Below are 17,464 nucleotides of genomic sequence, written 5' to 3' on the forward strand. Positions count from 1 at the left end.
GGTGCCAAAAAGTGAGCATAGAGAGAGTATCCAGAGAGCTTCTTTCAGGAGACTCCCTCTAGCGTCTATGTACTGAGATACCTTGCTCCAGTCGGGAACTGAGCACAGTTCCAGCTTCAGTACTTTCAGTCAGCAATATGTTTGAAACCATCAGTGTCCATACCTACAAAATGAACAGGTCCTCCTAGATTAATCTTCATCTCGGGCACCCCTACTTATAAAACGTTTTGTACTTGTATTAATATATTAAATTCTAGTTATCAAATAGGTTTTTATTTAAGACAGAACAAAGACTGAGGGCAGTTTTGTTTGTTTTGTTTTAAGAACAAAATTGAAGTCCTTATGGGGAAGCATTTGAAGGTCAGCAGGCCTGATTCACTTCCATATTGTTTCAGGTTTTTTTTTGTAATGTAATTCCTTTGTGTCTGGGCACACTGGACCTGTCCTTCTTGCGTCAATGTTCATTAATTGCTTTCATTCCACACCGGACAGAGAAAGCACTTATGAGCTGTTGGCTATACACAAAAGACATCTGATCAGCTCAGGGAGCTAGGTCATGCTAAAAAGTATTTACTTACTTATGTGTTTTTGGAGCAGCAGTTCATAAGTTTGTTGAAAAGCTGCAATTCTGCAGAGTGTAACATTCCTTTAGTGCCCTTCAAAATAACCATTCCCTCAAAAGCCCCCAGCTAATTCCAGTCCTGGACACACTACCAGCAGCCCAGACTTCTCTAAAATCTATGAAATTACTCCCATAAAAGTAAGAGTATGTTTTTTTTTCCTTGCATAAAATATCCACTGAAAGATATTCCTGCCACCTGAAGTTAGAGACTATGACACCTACATTTAAATATCTAAACAGTCAGGCTTAGGACTATTTCTCAGCCACTGAATCTGGATGCAGCACTAACCTGGCATGCTGAGAAGTACTTTATGCCTTACTTTCCACTTGAAAAAAGCTGGCCTGTTGGGTCAGAGGGGGTGTGGGTCACTTCAAGGACTCCGACATAGAGCTGCCCAGAGAACCAGGGCTTCTACAAGGCTACCCAGAGATCACCTTAAACAATTTGCATGACTGAAGTTAGGCTGCTTGGTTCCTTAAGCTCCTACTACAATCAACAAAGAATGATTCCCTCCAGGAACCCAACTAAAGTGCACTGAACTTCTTTTATTTACTCCCGTTTCCTCTGTCTCTAAGAAGTCTGTGGGACTTAAGTTAGGGACCTTAAGATGCAAGCTGTGAGTACCTTAGGAGAGCTAAATGTTTCTATTAGTGGCTGAGATTCAACTGATGATATAATTGAGAACAAAGTTCCCAATGTCTATATCTTTTCCATCTTGCCCTTGCAATTCAAAAGAGGCATTTGAGTACATTTGCAAAGAGTTTGGGGTGATCTTGGGTATTTAGTAGCTGGTTATATGACTCTGGGATGACCATTTTGGCAAGTTTCTACAGTGATAGGCGTTGTTTCCCTTTCACTTCAAAACCCTCAGTGCCCACCTGCTCATTCATGCCTATGGTAACTATTGCTAGAAAGGAGCAGTGGTGAGGCAAATGGTGGCAAAGGCTAAGAAGTTTTGATTTAATATAGTAATTGCATAATGGAAACTGAAAAAAAATAATAACTTTTATTTCACCTACCTAGCTCTTTGAGATCTCAGTTCCCTTGACAAGTGTTCCAGAGCCTGTGCCAATCAAAATTGCCAATCACACTGGCTGTAAGTGTTTATCAAATACCCAGCGTCATCAGTACACCATCATACGAAGATCTGTCCAGTACCCAGAAGAAGATGGGTAAGTTCCCTCATTTACAAGTGACTACCTATGTTGTGGGGTCTAAGGTATGAAAATTACTTTGTTCTGATTATAACGGTGCCCTCATTTTCTGTTATCCCAAAAGATTTTATTTTTTAACATGACATGAGCAGTTCTGCTCACACATTATTCAGCCAGGGCACATGAGAGTACTGAGATCAGCCTAAAGTACTCTCCCGTACCTCATGCCACCTTGGGTCATAATTGATGCAAACCATGGATTTGATTTTTTTATTCAGTTCTGGTTTGCATCTGTCAGGCTCAGTGTCCGGAGAAAAGTGATCTCACATCTGACTCCAAAGTATGGCATAACATGCTGTAGTCCCAAAGGAAACCGACTACATTAACTCAACAAACACTCTGGAAACACAGCTAGAGTCATTTAAAGTTAGCTCAGAAGTCTCTGTCTAGCCCTGCATGTAGGCTTGACCCTGCAAGTGCCCTTCAGCTAGACTTCTGGGCTGGGGAATAGGTGACATTTCAGCAAAGCCACTTCCAGCCCTCACTCAGCCTGCTGGCTGCTCTGAATCCTCTTCCTTTGCAGACACTGGAGAACTTCAGCCTTCTTCCAGTTGGTGAGCTCCCCTCCAAGATCCAAGTACCTAAAAGTCAGGCTGGTCCCTCTGACCCTGAAAACAGTCCATTGTACATATTTAAGCATAGGTTCATTTTGCCAAATGACTATGATGCTGCACATGATGTTATTTTTAATTATTTTTAATTTCCATCTTTTTTTTTTCTTTTCCTAGTTGTCCCTTTGCCAACAAACTTTGCCATAATGGATGGATCTGGGATAGTGACAAATGTGAATGTGTTGTAGATGTACAGCATCACAACAGACAGGAAGGTAAAGATAAAATTACCAATGGATACATTTATTTACTATGTCCAAGCTGCTTCTGTTTCATTTTGGTTATGTCCCATTTCCTGTTTTGAGAGGTACAGTTTTAATTCTACATAGATGGGCCTGGCTTATGGTGTAGAAAATCACCTGAAAATAAACGCTCGTATATGCTTATCCCCATCTCATGTTTTTTCCGTGGACATTTTACTCCATCTATATTAGCAAGTTAAATAAGAACCAGGAATGTATTAAAAAGAGTTAATGAAGTCGGCACCCTTGATTTTTTATTTTATTTTTATTTTTTAATTTATTTTGCATTTGCCTTAAATTGCATGACGTACATTAGGGAAAGCTTTTTAACTGTAGAAAAAATTATCCCCTGGAATATGTTGCTTGGGTAAGGTGTTGAATCTTCATTATGGGAAATTCTTGACAGCAGATGTATCAGGAATAAGAAATAAAATGGGTAAAATCAGTCCTTCCTATTAGCTGTAGTCAGTGCAAAAGATTATAATCTTTGAAAGTATTAGACTATCTTTTAGGTAGTCTAATAAGGTATTTGGGAGTCTTTTAAACTGATACGCTATATATACTCAAGAGTATGCAAGTACGCCCTTTAAGATCTATGGAAGACGATGGGAGAGGGTAAAATGAAGACAGGCAGAGGGAGTTGGAGTTGTTCAGCCTGGAGAAGAGAAGGCTACGGGGAGACCTTACAGTGGCCTTCCGGTGCCTCAAGGGGGCCTGCAGGAAAGCTGGGGAGGGACTCTTTGTCAGGGATAGGACAAGATGTAATGGCTTTAAACTAAAAGAGGGGAGATTTAAATAAGATGTTAGAAGGAAAATCTTCACTTAGAGTGTGGTGAGGCACTGGCCCAAGTTTCCCAGAGAAGCTGTGGATGCCCCATCCCTGGAAGTGTTCAAGGCCAGGCTCGATGGGGCTTTGGGCAACCTGGTCTGGTGGGAGGTGTCCCTGCCCATGGCAGGGGGGTTGGAACTGGGTGATCTTTAAGGTCCCTTCCAACCCAAACCGTTCTGTGATTCTGTGATTCTATAAATCTGTGAAAGTAAGTACAAGTGTCCAGTACTTCCTTTCTCCCTCTGCTTTTCATGGAAAACTTTACTCTCTCAAATAAATTTGCAGGAAATATTCTGTGGGGGAACTGAGTAAGTATAAAAACACCTACTAGCAGTAAACATTAAGAGTAAAGTTAAATCTTCCCCAAGCCCTATGTAATTCTTTTTTAAAGTAACTGATTTTCTTAGGAAATTGTAACAGTTGAAGTAAAATTGTGACAGCAGTAGAGCAGATGGACATGGAAGCCCTGACTCTGTGGTTTAACCTACATTCAGCAAGCAAAAGAGAAAACCAGGCAAGGCAATGATAAAAGCGAGCTAGCAAGCAAGTTAAAGTAAAACTAAATAATTTCTTAAGCTACTCTGTTATTTGCAATGTCCTAAGGCTAATAGATTGGTTGCATAACTTTTTCTGTAGGATCTGTTCTTATTCTGGATCAGATCATTTGACCATCAAGTTATGTAGTTAAACTCATGTTAGTCTTTTCACTCAAGAAAGGATTAGTACTCCCTATTTCAGAGTATGTCCAAAGGACTATGAATAGCCAAAGTCCTCTTCACTCTTGGCCTTTTGTAAGGTCAGCTTGGAGATTAGAATTTGTGGCTTGTTGAATTATAGCTTTTGTTGACATAAACTCAATATTTCCTCAGATAAAATATAACTCTCTGAAGCACGTTGTGCTTGGCTGTGGCTAGGACAAAATAACTTAAACTCTGTCTTTGATGTTAAAACAGTGAGACTGAAACACTCATACCCGCCAAGCTTTATCACCCCAAGGAAGTGGTTTGTTTTCCAAGAATTTGGGGCAGATTCTTTCCTCTCCTCAAATAGGACTTGGTTTTTATTTTTATTTTTTGGATATTGGTTTTTCAGCATTAAGTAAATAATGATGGTTTCTTTCAAGTAACATACAGGCCTGTTCTGGTCAGTAAGAGCACAGCTCAGGTTGCAGAGGTCATGGATACAGGTTACATTCCACATTCCATAGGTTAAATCCAATAGCTAATTGTAAAATTACAGGAAATTACCTTTCCAGTGACACATTATATGCCGTGACCTTTAACCAGGGATGTGCTGCCAGTGTTTTAATGTGGCTTTCAGAAAATATGTTCCCCTTTTTTTCTAGGATTAGCCTCATATTGTTCTCCAGATGTGTATTTTGAGGGAAGATAGATGAGGTATTGGAGTGTTCGCTTGGCTGGGATTTTGTTTCTGAAAAAAAAGTATTTTCTCCTTTCGTTAACTGACAAGTGTACATATGTTGCTTATTGAAGTGCTAGACTGGCTTGCATCATGCTAGACATAATATTATTTGTGTAAAAATTTCCAGAGTGTATGGATAGTGAAATACATTGAGCAGTGAGGGTGCTAGTTTGTGTGCATATGCAACTTTGACTAGGGCATCCACTAAATCCTTTCTAAGATTTTTCTTTTTAAAACCTGCAGCGCAGTAAAGGTTTGTGTGTTCCAAAACCTAACATTTGGCACTTCTGATATACAGCCCCAAAATAAAGTACTTTTATGCAGGGTTCAACCCACAAGAAATAACAGTATCAGAGTTAGTGAAACAATCGGCTCACTCCTCCCTTGAAAAACTCGAGAAGTCCATTTCTGCACTGTAAATTGCAGCAGAAATTATAAAATTAGAATAAATCAAAGAGTACACATGTGAGTCCTACTGATTGCAATGAAAGAGACAGTGTCTTACAGAGCAGGATTTAGCCTTGTAAAGCCTAACACTAAAAGTTTTTTGAACTATTGCAGGACTCCCTCCTCTTGCTGAACTGGCTATGTGTGGACAACTTATGGAATTTGATGAAGAAAATTGTGAATGCATCTGTAGACAGAAGTGTCCCACAGACTTCTTTCAAAGTAAAGAGAACTGCAGCTGCTATTTGTGTAGGGAGAGCCAGGAAAGCTGTGCTCAGAAACACAAGATATTTCATGCTGAAACCTGCAGGTAAGCGCTCCTTGTCATTCAGTGCCTATACTGCAAGATCTGAATTAGCTTGCATAGATGCTGGAGGTGCAAGTGCTGAATTAGCTAGGAGTGCCACCCAGGATAAAATACCTTGCTGCAATTATGGAGATAATAATAACAATAGAGATAGTATTTACAATACTCACGTCATAGAAGAGTCTAAGGTTTATTTAATTAACATTTAATGTTTTGAGAAATCTGGACAAGGATGTTATTCAACTACCTAGATTTATTATTTTTTTCCCTATTCTTAGGGGAATGACTGCTAAAACAGTGCTACACTTGAAATTACTGTGTTACAAAGGGGATTAACTGTGAGACACTGAATCTTGCACTTCCAGCGAGTCAGAACCCAACCTGTGTTCTTTGTGACAGCCAAATGCTTTTTCATGAACTTCTAGGGACAAAGGTACCCTAAATTAACACCCACACCATGCAGCTCATTCCCTATTAAATTTGTCCTCAGAGCAAATGATTTGCTAGAGCTAATGAAATTTTGTACACATAGAAAGCCATCCAATCAGGTCTGATTCCTCTGAGAACCAGGAAAATTGTTTTGGGGCTATTACACTCCATGCATTTTCCAAATCTTTTTGTGTAACTAGTTTTGAGGTTTCTTTAGCAAAACTTAAATGGAAAATATGCTTTTAAAATACTCCTTCACGCAAGAAATGAAAGAATTACTTAGGTTGACTGTGGATGAATGGACAACAAGAAGACATGTTGCTGCAGACAACAACTGCCAGGCAGCAAAGTCTTTACTCCCTTTTTGTAGGGTGTCAGCACTTTCTCAAATGTCTCCTACGTGTTGGATGATGAAAAAGTCGGGGAAAGTGACAGTGAAGAATTATCATATTAAAATGCTCCTCTCTTTTTTCCTTTTTTCTCCCTTGTTAAACAGCTGTGAGGACAAATGTCCATCCCAACCCAGAACATGCCCCACTGCAAAACCAACGTGTGCCAGGCATTGTCGTTGTCCGAAGGAGAAGAGAGGTTCTCATGGGTCTCAAAGCAAAGAAAATCCTTGACTGAACTTCCTCAATTCCACAAAAATCCACTGCTTCGCAACGTAGCTGTCACTGACTTTCAAACAGTAGTAAACACGAACATCTTCCACATTAACAGCAGAAGAATGAATCCAGTCTGCATTTATTTATTTATCACTAACTGCAGGTCAGTCCTCTGAGACACTGATAATTGTTCTGTAAGAGGTAAAAACAACTGATGAATTTCTGTCTGTGTGGAAGAAAGTGCAGAAAGAGCCAGTTCAATGTTATGCTATGGAAGATGAAGCTGGTACTGGTAATAGAGTCGCAGTCACCAGCCAGTCTTTCAAAAATTGAGACTAGATAATCTTAGCCTCTGAATCCTTAGCTAACGCAACTCTAGGGTGAAATTTTCTTCAGAAATTCAGTGTACAGGATTTGCCTTCTAATAGGGTCAGCACTGAGTTATTTGATCTACTGTCCAGCTTTGATTATCATTTTGAGTTTATTGTACAACTACTGTCAGATGTGCCATATTTAAGTGTATATAAGAAAATAAATACATCAGTTATTCGAGTGGTTTTGATTTTTTCTCTGTTTTGCTAAAACTCTGCCAAACAAAAAGAAAATAAGCAAAAACCCAAAGCCACCTCAAGCACAGCCTTATGTTTGTCCCACTGGGACTGGCTCCTGCCCAACCCCAGGTCAAAACAAGGTCACTTGGTCCAATAATTTCAGTATGGAAGAATAATTTTTCCCACATCTGCTTGACAGCTATGTGTGATTTATTTATTTGTTCCTGTGTGTTAATCTCCCTAAGGGGATAACAGCCACACTAGTACTAACTGTTCAGTGATTTTCTAAGGGAAACGATAATTTTGCTTTTAACTTACCATGCCATGAAAATATGTCCTTTGCACTGAAATTCTTTTCAGCAGTGTGAGGCCTGAATAACAGTGTTTTAACCAAGTCAAGTACAAGGACAACATTATTTTCTGAGCCACTGAAGTCTGGTCTGAGTCATTCTAGAGAAAATATTGTAAGCAGCAATCTTGAACTGGAAGTGATGGTCTTGATGACTGAATCATTTTTTCCGCTCTGCCGAATTCTCCAATTCTATACTGCATTGTGAATGGAGGGAACAGAGGAAATGAAACAACTGCAACGGAGATGGAAAGGTCGACACAATGTGTGGAATAGAAAATAGCTTTTTGATGTGCATCTCAGAGGGTTATTTTATTTTATTTATTTGTTGTATTTTTATAGGGAAAAGTAGATTTTTTTAAAAAATAAAGTCAGAATTCAATCCTATAAGAATCCTATAAGTCGCCTCCTCATCTGCACTGGGCTCTCCTGCTGAGGGGTTTCCTGCAGAGCACAGGCCACATGCAATTGGCCTGCCATATGAACAAGGACCAGAACAGGACCCCAGTGCAAAATAAGGTGAACCGGACAAGCAGTAGAAGCAGCACACCATTACACTTCCCTCACTCTTCTGAGAGTCTCTAAATTCAGACATATATTCATGGTGGGTGAAGTCTTTGAGCTATGCAAAGGTTCTTAAAAGAAACAAACCTCCCCATCACTTTTCACCTCACCCGTAGTCGGGGGTACCCCGATCCTGTGGTGGGATTAATGTCGTCTTCACTGTTAGCACATTCCTCAGAAAGCAAAGGAGCTGCAGAGGCACGATGCTGTGCAAGCCCAGGCACCTCACACTGAACTAGACACTTAACTGATGGCACTAGTGGCATATGGAGTAACAATACACTTTTGCCTGAAACTATACATCAGTGTTTGTACAGCTGAATTCTTCTTCAGTGTCAAGAAAGTTAACGTATATTCCTTTACTATAACCACATCGCCCATGGGCAGTAGTTTATAGTGTCATTTAACACTGCAACAACTGGAAAATGAATGGTTTTCCACAGGTTGGATCTGACTGGAGACCTGCTAGGCTCATGAATAAATAATTCCTGAAGTCAGTAGAGCTGTACTGACATAAAAAGGCAGGATGAGAAGATGCCCTCTGGGTGTGCAGAGGTCTGACTTTGAGTGACACGTGGAAAGAGTTTAAGCTTTTGCATTTCCTAGCTTGTTTTACACTGAGATTTAGCAGTTGGAGCCCTGTATTAATTATGTCTCGGTCTTGTCAATGCTGATCTGTAGAGGCTTCCTCAGCTTTCTACCCTGACAGGGTGAACACTTCATTTTATTCTTTTTTTTAAACAGAACTGCTCCAACCTGAGAGACAAATATGTCTGCTCCAACTCCAGAAGGCTCTTAGATAAAGCAATCACTAAGGAGCTGAAAACCATGTTTGAAAGCTTTTCTTAGTGAGGCAGAGAGGGATTTGGACATGAGCCATCCAACCCCCAGGAGAATGCAAAAGCATGGATACTGAGCCTGGAAAGGTCCCATCACTGATCACCACTGCAAACCCTGCTCTGAGGTTTTCGCACCTTCCTAGACCACTGTAAAACAGATCTGTGCCTGGAGGTCTCACTTGGGACTGAAGATCCCAGCGGGAAGAAGCGAGATGTTGCTACATCCACAGGCTTTGTTCAGCCTAAGCCACACAGTGATTTTAACCCTTAACTTCAAAATTTTGTGATAAACTGTTTTGGATCACTTTGTGAAATGCTTGGATAAATATTTTTGGTAGAAACTAGTGCAAATGAGAGAAAATATGTGGTTGTAATTTGCAGAAGGCTTACAAATGTGTGTCTTTGATCAAAGAGGATTGGCAGCTCTGGCACGCAAAGTTAAGACTTGTACCCAAACCTCTGCAGGTTAGCAGAATTGGGGATGAGTGTGTGTGTGTGTGTGCATGTGCATACGTGCACCCTAATCACACCCCACCTCTTTCCCTGCTGGTGCAGCACAGCACCTCACGCAACTCTTCCTCTTCCACTAACCCATTAATCTGTCAGCCAGCTGCCTCTGGCCCTCCGGGCCACAAAAGGAGGCTGAAGTGAGCACACACACTGTGCCAGGGCTGGCAGGGGAAGGGGATGCCTCTTGCTGGTGTCCCAGGGCCAAGGACACCACACACACCAGGACAGAACTGCAGCCTTCCCCTGCAGCTCCATAGGATGGATGCAACTTCTCTCACTTCACCTAACCTACGGCACTGTGCTTGGTGGCAAAGCATAGGCACCCCAAGGCTCTGAATTAGCCAGATTCACACTTTGAATGTGAAAATACCTTCCTCTAACCTTACACGTTAATGGCTCGGAGTGTGAGCATTGGCCATTCTTCCCTTCCTGTTGGCTTCTGCAAAAAGAAGGACTAAGAAAGGCACTTCCATCTTCTGAAGCCTTCAGTCACGTACTTTTTGGACTGTGCCAGCTCACTACTGTGTTGGCAGCACAGGGATCTTACAGCTTATTTCTATTACAATAAATTTCCATCCTGGCAGATCCCCAGCTGTAAGACTCTGTGCCAGTCTCTGCATTGCTGTGTGCCGCACTTTTCCATCCTGCTCTCCTGTATGATGAGAAAATAACCAAAGCTAGAGCACGTACTGACTATTTATAGCATTCACCCAAGCACCATGTGGAAAAACTCAAGAGTTTAAGCATAATGTTGTGAATGCCAGTGCTGCATGATGATCATCATTGTCACTGTCCAGAGAAGATCCGGATGTTGCTAATACTGTGGCACAGGCTGTAAATCCTTTGCATGGAAAACTATGACTAAAAGGAGGCTCTGGGTGGAGACGGAAACAAAACAGATAATTAGAATTTGATGAGGACTTGTAAGAATTTATAGTGTTATTTGATTTGAGAAATTCTGGAGTCAATCCATTTCAAAATATTCAATAAACTTGGGAATATAAATGCTTTCTCTTATCTTTCATATCAATACATCAGAATTTAATAACAGAGATTTAATAAAACAATTCAGGAGACTTAAATGGGGTATGTAAAATTCATGGCAGATCTGGCGTTTGACTGATGTCATTAGCTTTTAACCTATGACTAAATGACCTTCTCAGAGGGAAGGTTATTGAACAGAGGAACGTAGTGTTTGAAGTCTGAAATGCCTTTTATTACCGCGTTCAGCATGACTTGCTTTTTAAACATATGGACATGATTTACAGGTTTCATAGCCAGAATAATAATGCTAAAATTTCCTGTTATGGTGTGTCTCAATTTTTATATAATGAGAGATGTCTTTAATCCGACATTTGGATTATGGCCTCTACATATCCATGTGTATAATAGGAATGACACTACTTAAATAATAACTGCTAATTCTGAATAAAATGTGCATGAAGTTTCTAAGAACATCACTTTTTTTGTGTGGCTAGCTTTCAAACCTGCATGTGCTTTTTTGGGGGACGGGGCAGGAAAAAGACTGAATGAGCAATATATTCCCATTGCATTTGAAAGAGTCAGGAAATCTTTACCTACTTGTAAAGACTGTACTTGACTTCCAGAAGGACAGAGGTAACACTGAAGAAACTCAAGCAAATCTTGAATGCCCTGCTGCCATTTACTTCGGAAGCTGTCGTATGTCATGTACTGTGACATTGCTTATAGCACGCATTATTCATGGGAAGCTTGACAGACCATACATAAATCCTGTCATATATACTGCAAGCATATACATCCATATGTATCCTTTGGGAATCAGGTCCAGCTGACTCTTAAGTTCCTTTCCTGTTTTCCAGCCATTCTTACCCACATGGGTGCCCTTACTCATCATGTGGCTCTCTAGAATGTCTCCTGTCTGCATATGTTGTCAGAAAATAATAATAAAAAAAAGGTATGTTTTTTGCTTTCATGTGCAACTGTAAGCCTGGAGTTATGCTATTTAAATCAATAGTTACTTTGCTTTACAGTAGTGTAAAGAAAGGAAAAGGAAATCCAGAAAACAAAATAAAACAACAGTAGTGGAAGCTCCTTCAGCTGCCATTTCCATTTATATTTTGTAAATAATTGATAAATGTTTTTCAACTTCAAAATATGAAAGGAGCTGTCACCTTCTAATTTGGGACTCATGGAATGAATAAACCTTTGTGGAAGTACGAGGTGGTTACCAGGACAAGTGAATCCATGTTCTCATTTATTACACTCTACATTAAAAAACAAACAAGTCAGGGGTTATAAATGGTGTACTGCCATTTGTTTCATTTCTGTCAGACTCCTACATCAGCAGTTACTCAAAACTTCAATAAAAATTTTTCACTCCAGGAGGGAGAAAGTCTGTTTTAAATTAACTTAAAAGGAAACTGCTCCTTTAGCCAATAAAGCAAAATGAGTACATAAAAAGATGCTGTCAGGGCTTGGTCTATATTTTGACTTCTATGCCATTAACACCCTTCTTGGTTTTCACTTTTATCATATTTTACGACACCATTCAATTTGAAAGGTCCTCCCAGGTTCACAGCATTGAGGATTCATGACTTAGTGTGAACTATTTCATATCTTAAACATCAAAAGCTACCTTTGTCACATTTACAGCTGAATAATCAACGATTTTATTCTAGTCTGCATTAGTATATGCTATATATTTTAAACCATAACGATTATATCAAAAATATCAGGTTATTGAGTATAATTACAAAGTAAGTGACAAGAACGTAACAAAGAAGGAAGCATTTCCCCTAGTCTTCTGCCCCACTTGTTTTGCAAAGTGGTATTTTTAACTGGTGAGGACTGCATTTCTAGCATGTACCTTAATTTCACAGGTTCAGCTGAAACTGATGCAAGATAACCAGACTAACCCATCACACTCTGTCAGGTGACTCAATGGTAAAGTATTTATCCAGAACTTTCCCTTGACCCCTGATCTGGCTGTCTAAGCACATTCATGTGCCTCCTTTGTTCTTCTTTCTTTCTCGGGAAAGCTTTTCTTACTCCCTATGAATGGGCTAACTGTTCAGATTTGTGTTTCATTTCTCAAACGTGGTTGCATAGCTGTTATTTAGCTTCACCGTTGAGAATAAAACAAACAATACAAGCCACAAAACACAAGGAAAGGCTCAACATTTCACAAGAACTATGTAACACTTCTTATCAATACTGCCTCCGTAATAAACAGCAATATTCTCCCGTAACTCAATTACACAGGCATATTATGAAAAACCCTTTAAATTAATCCGGTCTCTCTCTGCTCTGGCGTTTTCCTGTGCATACTATTTTAAAACCGTCCACAAATCACCCCTAAAGATTTCATAACTAATAATTGCTTACCCTCTCTACCTGTCCCCTGGAGGGCTATCACCTTATCGCCTTGCTCTGCTTCATGGTAATTAAATTATACTTGCAGCAATGTTTCCAACCTGCAGAAAGCCTGAAGCCCATGGCTTCCGTTTCAAACCTCAAAAAGAGTTTGTGCGTCTGAAAGCATCTGTAAAAAACAAACAAAAAAACCAAACTGTTAGAGTTTTGCACACTCTAACAGTCAAATAAAAATTACTGCTTCCTCTAGAGACTTTGCCTTGTTTTTATTTTTACATATTCAAGGCTACACTACTGCTATGAACTTAAAGAAACACTTGTTTGGATGGATTTTAAAGTACATGTAAAATGAATTCTACTTGCTTTACAGTTTAAGACCAGATACAAACTATTGAAATATTAGATTTATTATTTTTTATTTTAAATAAGAAACTCATTTTTCTTTTAATTCAAACTGCGTAGAAAGCAGAGGCCGGTATTACAATAACGGGTACCATAAACACAAAGAACAGTGCTGACAACATTCTGGAGCTTATGTATGGTGGGAGCATTAGTAGTAGGATATAAAACGTACCAGGTGAAGGTTCTGCAGCTTTGTACAGAGAATATTTTGCATCCCCACCAGGACCAAGATTTAAAGTTTCCAATAGCTCCATCTGCTGTTGTCACTGCACTTCTTTTTTCTTTTTTCTTTTTTTTTCTTTCCTCCACTAAGTCCTCAGACTTGTTTAATTTTCAATAAAACCCATATTGCTAGCATTTTAATATTTGAACCATCTGGGAGTTCCGGCACTTCATCTTGTATTGACTCTTTGGCAATAAATTTCCAAGATTTTTTAACGAGTTTGTCAAGTCCTGTCTTAAAGGTACAAACAGAAGAAGTGTAAGACAGGCCTTCTTTTCTACCACAGACGATGTGCAAATGCTAAAGCACAGAAATGGCCTCGAGGCTGCAGAAATGGAAATTCAGACCTGCAATTAAATAGACTGTAAAGTGTAGCAAAACTAATTAAAAAAAATAAATAAATAGTAAAGCCAAGTCTAGTCCAGTCAACAGACTGTGGCTTCATAACAATTGATACCAGATCTGCCTGTTACTGTATCATATGTGATCCACATCGGATACTGGCATGACTGCATTTCTGTCACGTTAGTCAGATTACTTGTCAAAGAGCTGATGCCGCTTGTATGCTGGCTGCAGGACAGATATCCATTAGGTCTGCCAGTACAAAGCTAACCCACATTTCTGACCGATTTGAGCTGTCAGGGAGAGCCCAGTCATCACTTTGTATTGTTTGCCCAGGAATTTTTTCTGTCTCATGTGGGGAGCCCCGAAGCAGGATCACTGGCTCTGCTGAATAGGCAGAAGACAGCCAGCAGCCCAGATCTGCTTCCAGGGACTGCTCCTGCTGGGCACAGGGAAGGGCTCTGAGACCAGGCACTCACCAAAATGGTCCCTGAATGGAATCATAGAATCATGAAGGTTGGAAGAGACCTCCAAGCTCACCTGGTCCAACCATCCCCCTACCACCAATGTCACCCACTGAACCATGTCCCTAAGCACCACATCCAACCTTTCCTTGAACAACCCCAGGGACGGTGACTCCACCACTTCCCTGGGCAACCCGTTCCAATGCCTGACTGCTCTTTCTGAGAAGAAATGTCTCCTCATTTCCAATCTGAACCTCCTCCCTGGTGCAACTTGAGGCCATTCCCTCTAGTCCTATCACCAGTTACCTGCGAGAAGAGGCCAATCCCCAGCTCCCCAGAAGCTTCTCCACTCTGCCCCAAGCCTGTAGCACTACATGGGGTTGTTGTGGCCAAAGTGCAGGACCCAGCACTTAGCCATGTTGAACCTCATCCCATTGGCCCCTGCCCATTGACCCGTCCTGTCCAGGTCCCTCTGCAGGGCCTTCCTACCCTCCGGCAGATCAACACTTCCCCCCAACTGGGTGTCGTCTGCAAACTTACTGAGGGTGCACTCAATTCCCTCATCCAAATCATCAGTAAAAATATTAAAGAGAATGGGCCCCAACACTGACCCCTGGAGAACACCACTGGTGTGGTGAAGGATCAAAAGAGGATTATACACAGCAACTGTCAGCCACTGTGAGCTAGTCTTGTGCTGGTGAGGACAGAGACGTGACCTGTGTGTGAGCTCAGGGGACCAGAAGCCGCTCCTTGGTATATGTACCCTGATGGCTCCCAAGCTCTCTGGCTCTTCTCCCTCATCACCATCATGATTTGAGCGGGAAGTGGAGCTGGGATCTCGGCTGAGTGAGAGCTGAAGTGCACAGAGGGTGACTGAGAGATCAAGACCTCGGGACGTGCCTTAGGAGCACAGGGTAGAAATGGATGTGAGACCTGACAGACACAGAGCTGCTGATCAGCTTCTCATGTCTATTAGCAAATTCACCTGCCTTAGATATTGTTCTTAGAAGGGAGACGTGCCTGTAAAATGGAAAGAAAACTTACTGCTCTATGAGCAGAGCACTATTTCTTGTTGTGGCATTTATTTTCCAGGACCACAATTGCTCCCTCACCATAGTATCAGGATCTGGAGCAGTACAGTTCTTTTGTGAACTACTTTGTGAACAACCGATTGTTCTTGCCATTTACTAATGTTTTGAAATAATAAACTGCATGCTTTAGACATATTTGTATAAACAAATGTGTTAATTTAACACACCAACTTATTACATGCAGCAAAGGCACTCCACCAAACCGATATTTTGTGCTCAAGAAAGATTTTCAATAGAAGCAATGTTGTACGTCAGGCTGGGGCTGTGACAAACTCAGCGTGAGAGGAGGCTGAGAGGGAGGTGATTTAGCGTGGTACTGGTGAAAAGTTCTCTGTGTTTTCAGGAGCACTGAAGTGATCTCCTTGAGGCAAGGTGACATCTGCTACCAGAACAACGCCACAGGAGTCTCTTTAAGCCTCCTCCATCATCTCTCTCCTTTAACTCAATTCATGAGGGTGCTTAAGGGAGCATTCAAGGACCAGGCTTGAAAGCAGTAATTACTCTGCTATCACTGTTTTTTACTGTCTACTGTTACTGTCTTTGCTCACTACTTTACATATTCCACAGTCTTACTCTGACCTTGTATGTACTTTTAACGAGGGAGTGAATGCATCGAGTTCAGGCATTTAGCAAAGAACCAAACCTGATTTCCTCTTCAGCTGCTGGTCCCTTCATAGCAGCTCAACCTCAGATCAGGGCAGGACCGATTCTGAATATGCCCAAGATTAATGACAATTTTATGAATATACAACACAGTAACCCAGCCAGGGAAAAGCATGTGGTACCCCAAGCTCATGAAACAGTTGTGGATAGAAAATTTAGCAGTATCTTTGCCAACTTTGCAGTAGCAAAGATGTCTTTCCTTTCCATTACAGGTTTTTCCAGGCTCACAGGTAGACAAAATTTTCAGGATAGTTTGAATATGACAAGGGGAGGAGCTTTCTGGTACAGGGTGACAGAATTGGACTGACGATATGACACTAAACATAACTAGACATCTTTAACACAGAACATGGATGTCCGAACATCAAAGTTAACATGCAAGTTCAAAGGCAGGAAAGCTTCACTGTAATACTTTTCCTGACCTCCCTCAGAAAGACATTCCAGAGCCTACGGCCAGCTGCTGAGAAAGCACTGAATCCTCTCCAAAGTTCAGAGAAGTAGAGGGCCAAAAAAAATCATAGCCGTCCCATGGCATAAGGGGAGGTTTCTGAGATGAAGTGGGTGTATCCTGTGGAAGGTTTTGTAGGTCACTGAGAGTATTTTGGATTTGCACAGGGGTTAATATCGGCTTATGGGCCATGTCAAACTTTACTTCTTTTTTTGATGAGAGGCTGCTGTGTTGTACACCAATTCCATTTCATCTTCTAAGTTTGCATACCAAGAACGACAGTTTCTCGACAGAGCATTCAAGGAGTTTGTTATTAGCAATAGCTAGTCTAAAAAGAAAAAAGGAAAAAAAAAAAAAAGTAATTTTCCAGATAGTTTAAAAAAAAAAAAAGTTTTTTCTTTAGACAGCTAGAGTTGCAGTGAGTACTACAGCTTGATTCTTTGGGGCAGCCTGACCCTGAAGCAGGTTACTACCATAATTTACCAGGGATCACCTCCCAGGGTGCCGCAGCTGAGTACCTCCAAGTACTTTTCTCCTTTTCCTGGCACTACTTTGTGTTTTCCTAGATTTAATTTAAGGCAACTGTTTTACATCCAGGCTCCAGGTTCTGCTGAGAACTAGGATCCCGATGGATCCCTGGTCCTCTGGCTCTCTTCTTTCACAGCATGGTATCACGAAATTCAGGTTCTCACCAGGCGTTCCACCCAGGAGGAGCACTTGATGACAGGGTCAGATGTACCAATACCCGTCTCACCTTTCTCAACGTGGCAGAACACGGCAATGGGCAACAATTTTCTTATTCAGCACAATAACATCTTTCAGCTCTTTCAGTCCCAGAATAAAGTGCCTGATTCCTTCCCCATTCTTTCTTGGGATCGGCACCTCCGATCTTTGTCCAGGCTTTAACCCAACCTGGAATCCAACCAGCACTGATG

At 41.0% G+C, this 17,464-nt stretch overlaps 1 protein-coding gene across 1 annotated transcript in view; it reads left to right on the forward strand.

Moving 5' to 3' along the window:
- The window catches only part of VEGFD (vascular endothelial growth factor D), a 30,148-nt gene extending 22,867 nt beyond the window's left edge, over positions 1–7,281 (forward strand). The window contains exons 4-7 of the mRNA XM_083821563.1: positions 1,647–1,795; positions 2,566–2,663; positions 5,503–5,698; positions 6,621–7,281. Of these exons, the coding sequence (XP_083677689.1) occupies positions 1,647–1,795; positions 2,566–2,663; positions 5,503–5,698; positions 6,621–6,747 (570 nt within the window). The 3' untranslated portion in view covers positions 6,748–7,281. The remainder of the gene's footprint in view (positions 1–1,646; positions 1,796–2,565; positions 2,664–5,502; positions 5,699–6,620) is intronic.
- The last annotated feature ends 10,183 nt before the right edge of the window (positions 7,282–17,464 follow it).

The sequence above is a fragment of the Anser anser genome, assembly GCF_964211835.1.
Source record: "Anser anser genome assembly, chromosome: 1".
Lineage (NCBI taxonomy): Eukaryota > Metazoa > Chordata > Aves > Anseriformes > Anatidae > Anser > Anser anser.